The following is a 4,965-nucleotide window of genomic DNA, read 5'->3' on the forward strand; positions in this document are numbered from 1 at the left end:
GCCTGGTAGGCTCAATTTAATCTCAGAAGCCGAAAAAAGCCACCAGAGCAGCGGCCCAAGAAGGGTTAGCGCTCGTTAGGATCGAACGAAGCGACGGGGGGTGCAATTAAAAGACAATCGGATGGTAGAAAATGCCTAAAAACGACGATCCAACGGCCACGAATGCTAATGGCCTGAGAGGGCAGGAAAGATGCCCAAAAGTGACGATCCAACGGCCTGAGAGGGGTAATCAAAGTGATAGCCCGGCCAGGCTCATTGGGCTTTCGAGCGAAACCCGTCGTCGTCCTACCCCCTCTCCGGCCCAACCCACCAGCACTTCAGCTACTCCTTCTGTCTCGCCGTCGAGATGCTTCGGAGCCCAGCCGCCGCTCTGCTCCGCTGCCTGGCCCCTCGCATCACCGGCTGCAGTGGGGAAGCCGGCTCATCCACGCGTCGGACCCTCCCTCCTTACATATCCTCCTCCTCCTTCCTCGCGCGCTTCTCGTCCACGCCGACGTCCTCGCCGCCACCGTCCTCCGTCGGTGCCCGCTCCGGCCCAACCCACCAGCACTTCAGCTACTCCTTCTGTCTCGCCGTCGAGATGCTTCGGAGCCCAGCCGCCGCTCTGCTCCGCTGCCTGGCCCCTCGCATCACCGGCTGCAGTGGGGAAGCCGGCTCATCCACGCGTCGGACCCTCCCTCCTTACATATCCTCCTCCTCCTTCCTCGCGCGCTTCTCGTCCACGCCGACGTCCTCGCCGCCACCGTCCTCCGTCGGTGCCCGCGACGATGAGGCGGAGGATGACAAGCTCCCGGGATCATCAGGCGATTCCGGCGCCAGGCTCAGCATTTCTGTGGACCGCGCCGGTCTATACAGCCCCCCAGGTCTCACCCCTCTCACTCCCATACACATTCACATTTTTCAGACTGTTACGCGCATGCACATTGGGGTCCAGTGTTTCTGATTATGCACATTTGATCTATGCGACAGAGCACTCTCACGAGCCGTCGTCGGACTCTGACCTTGTCAAGCACCTTAAGAGCATCATAAAGGTATCGATGGTTCCCCCCTCCATTATTAGTCTTTAATCTCCATTGCTTGCATTGTGGAAATGTGATTCGGTTGTCATTGGAAGGTTAGTTCCGGAGTGGGCCGATCAGCATAGCTGAGTACATGGAGGAGGTGCTTACAAACCCACAGTCTGGGTACTACATGAATCGCGATGTGTTTGGGGAGTCTGGGGATTTCATCACCTCACCAGAGGTCAGCCAGATGTTTGGAGAGGTAAGTGGTGCTCCCTAGCTGTTTGTCTTCCAGCATTCAGGTATTAGAATCTTCTTCTTTTTTGCGAGTACAGGTATTAGAATCATGTAATGTGCCACACTTGGAAATTCAGTGATGGCAGAGAGATGGACCATTTGTTTCATGTATAACAATGCAACGATACACCACGTGATATTTATGAATGGTTGTGAGGCATTGTAATCTTTTATGTTTGTGCACTTCCATTGCACATCATTTTTGCTGCAGGACTATAGTATTATTGGAAATTATGATATTCAGAATCGTATTAAGTGTTTTATATTCGTATGGTGAATTTAATTTGTCCAGTGGTTGATTTACTCGATTGGTTGATCTTATGCTATGGCTTATGAGATAAGAGTAAATAATGTTTTGCTGCTTTGCCTCAGCTGATTGGTGTGTGGGCGATGTGTCTGTGGGAGCAAATGGGGCAACCAGAGAAGGTGAATTTGATTGAGCTTGGCCCAGGACGAGGAACTCTCTTGGCAGATTTACTTCGTGTATGGTTTTCTTGCTTGTGCCTCTCCTTTGTCGAACTTGTACTGTCCTGTTTCTTAATGCATATGTCCATTTCAATAGGGCTCAGCAAAGTTCGTTAATTTCACTAAGGCGCTCAACATTAACTTGGTAGAATGTAGCCCTACATTGCAAAAGGTGCAGTACAATACTCTGAAATGTGAAGATGAATCTGTTGGTGATGAAAAAAGGACAGTTAGCAAGCTTTGTGGAGCCCCTGTTTATTGGCATGCCTCCCTCGAACAGGTTCCTTCAGGATGTAAGGGGCTCTTTCAGCTACAAATTTCATGTTTCTAAGTAGTTAATCTCTATGGTATAACTGTGGATATCATCTAGGCACTTGTATGATAAACTCTTATACTGTCATTCATCTTTTAACCATACCATGAGATTTGTGGAATTAGTATGGTCTGATTCATTTGTTGTGGTAAAGAATGTGCTAAAGTACATAATGACATGGACCAAAAATAGACGGATCTATCGTCGATTTCCTTTTGAAAGTGACACAATCGCACAATATATATTATCCTCAACTTGCTAATGATGTTGCCAATTAGTTGGATGATCTTCAAGCACCTATGCTGCCATTGCTTATTTGCTTCTGATGCTTAAACTTGCTAATGAGCTAGCTTAGATACTTGGTGTATGTCGATCCTTAAACATTTCAGCTTCTGATGCTTGTAATCTCTCTGTTGGACTGCCTTTAGCGTTCTTCTACAAGTTGTATGGTTTATTCTGAAACTGGGTTGCCTTTATGTATCTTCAAGTTTTTGTCTTTCAAACATATTTTTGGGGTTTCTCTTGTTTGCCTTATTTTAAGTGTCTTATCTGCAGTCCCCACCATAATTGTTGCTCATGAATTCTTTGATGCTTTACCAATCCATCAATTTCAGGTTGGTGAGCAGTCTGTTTCAGATTTTATCACGCTTAAAGATTAATTACTGTGCAATTGTTCCACTGAACAACCATTTTTTCCTGCAGAAAGGGTCACGCGGCTGGTGTGAAAAGATGGTGGATCTCGCAGGAGACTCATTGTAGGTTTTACAAATCTTAGTTAAGTATTATTAACCTTAAGTAAATGTGTAATTCTTACTTCGTAGCAGGTTTCGCTTTGTTCTGTCTCCGCAGCCTACAGCCTCTTTAATTTTCCTCTCCAAACGTTGTCAATGGGCTAGTCCTGAGGAGCTCGAGAAGGTTGAGCAGATTGAAGTCTGCCCGAAAGCAATGGAGATTAGCGAACAGATCGCAGACCGAATTAGCTCAGATGGTGGAGGTGCTCTGATCATTGACTATGGCAAAAATGGAATAGTGTCTGATAGTCTTCAGGTTTGCATTTTAGAATTGTTTCGCTACACCTGAGTTGAACTGAAGAAGTTGTTGACCGTAGTGTGTACAAAGCTCCAGCTAGTCCTGCCCCTGTGGATCTCTTGACATAAATAAATTGCTAAAAGTAGACTGGATAGTCTTTGGTGCTCACATGATACCCAAATTCTATTCCTTGTTTTGTACAGTATTTGGTTTTATATATAATGTGCTTGCACAAGGAATTATCTCATGGACTGTTCTTTTACGAATATCAATTCTGTAAGCAATAGACTAGTCTCTTGAATAAATGACATGTACATTAAGAAAACAACGATATATATGCAGGCAATCCGCAAACACAAATTCGTTCACATATTAGACGACCCTGGGTCTGCTGATCTCAGTGCCTATGTTGATTTTGCTGCAATCAAGCACTCTGCCAAGGATGCTTCAGGTTTGCAACGTTTATGAACTCTTATTGCTTGTTTGTACTTTTCATGGCAAGGCAAGCATTTCTTACTAGGCTTGTGTCTGTTGTTATATCTGCAGATGATATTTCCGTCCATGGACCAATGACTCAATCCCAGTTGTTGGGTTCTCTTGGTATCAACTTCCGGGTGGAAGCCCTTATGCAGAACTGTGACGAGAAGCAGGCGGAGTCTCTGAGGACAGGCTACTGGCGTCTAGTCGGAGACGGAGAAGCCCCATTCTGGGAAGGGCCTGATGACCAAACGCCCATCGGCATGGGCAGCAGGTACCTGGCCATGGCCATTGTCAACAAGAAGCATGGCTCGCCCGTTCCATTCGAGTGAAAAGCGGTGATCCCTTTCCTTTGTGTAATCTGTTAACCAGTAATGAAAAAACTAAAAATAACGAGACCCTCTGCAATTCCTGTTGTACTTGATGATATAGACAGTTGAGTTCAGAGCAGGCTTTATTTTTGTGGGCTATTTTCTTGTATGCTACTTGGGGTGTCGTGTCGAGTAACAACTCCTGAAAACATGTGCTAAGGATGGATACAAATGTTATCGGGTTGCTCTCAGCTCTCCTAGTCTTAGTAGAAGTATATAATTACAGCGTTGTCATCAGCGGGTCGTCGTCTGATTTTTCTGGGTCTCTTGCTGCATTGTTGGTGAAGTTTTGTTGAGTGCCTGGTCCATGTATTAACCGTGAAGCAGTCCAGGTAGGTGCATCCAGTTTGAAAGTCTGCATTTTTGGCAGTCAAGTAAGTATTTATTCGATAGAAACAAGGAATTCTTGGTGTTTGACATAGTGAGTAAAGCAGTCGCAGAAGATACAAGGACCTACCGACCCTGGTTGCATGTATTGTTCCAACTTGCCATCCTGTTAAAAAAGCAGTACTAACATACGTGGTCTCAGAGAACACACTGGTAACCACAGGGAGGGAGTTGATCTGGTCACCAACAAGCGTGGAATCCATCCACGGCAGGTGAAGAAGTGGAAAGTGCGATATGAAGAGCTGAGATGGAGGAAGGTTAGCTTCATTTACTTGATTTAGGGCCTGTTCGGAGACCCGCCGCTCCACGAGGCCACTCCCGTAGCGGGCGGAGTTCCAGTTAAAAATCGTGGAGCACGCATGTAGGTACTTTCTAGATTCCGAAATTTCAGGGAGCAGGTGGTTATCCGAACAGGCCCTTAGTCGTTTGAATTTCTGAGGCTGGTCATAGTGGGGAGTAACTTAGACTAGTAACATACATATGTTACTAGTCTATGTTACTACCTTCATAGTGGGTAGTGTCATAGGTGTGGTAACGTAGTTGCCTTCATTTATTACTTTGTAGACTCATTATGCATTGGAAACCGCTATGTGATGGTAACATATTATGTTACTCTATTTGCCTC

At 45.8% G+C, this 4,965-nt stretch overlaps 1 protein-coding gene across 1 annotated transcript; it reads left to right on the plus strand.

Moving 5' to 3' along the window:
- Positions 1-272: 272 nt before the first annotated feature.
- On the plus strand, positions 273-4,052 carry LOC123061372 (protein arginine methyltransferase NDUFAF7, mitochondrial). The gene is made up of 10 exons (XM_044484454.1): positions 273-863; positions 970-1,031; positions 1,120-1,263; positions 1,671-1,781; positions 1,861-2,056; positions 2,632-2,690; positions 2,779-2,831; positions 2,901-3,123; positions 3,448-3,556; positions 3,652-4,052. Exons 1-10 carry the CDS (start codon positions 347-349, stop codon positions 3,912-3,914), a joined length of 1,737 nt encoding a protein of 578 aa, XP_044340389.1. The 5' UTR covers positions 273-346; the 3' UTR covers positions 3,915-4,052.
- The last annotated feature ends 913 nt before the right edge of the window (positions 4,053-4,965 follow it).

This window comes from Triticum aestivum, chromosome 3A, assembly GCF_018294505.1.
Source record: "Triticum aestivum cultivar Chinese Spring chromosome 3A, IWGSC CS RefSeq v2.1, whole genome shotgun sequence".
NCBI classification, from domain to species: Eukaryota; Viridiplantae; Streptophyta; class Magnoliopsida; order Poales; family Poaceae; genus Triticum; species Triticum aestivum.

Bases quoted from the DNA above. Each gene is read 5' to 3' on its own strand.
- LOC123061372 (XM_044484454.1), top strand. From the start codon at position 347: ATGCTTCGGAGCCCAGCCGCCGCTCTGCTCCGCTGCCTGGCCCCTCGC. The intron at 1,264-1,670 runs GTAAGTGGTGCT...GCTTTGCCTCAG, and splicing joins TCAGCCAGATGTTTGGAGAG to CTGATTGGTGTGTGGGCGAT. The intron at 3,124-3,447 runs GTTTGCATTTTA...ATATATATGCAG, and splicing joins TAGTGTCTGATAGTCTTCAG to GCAATCCGCAAACACAAATT.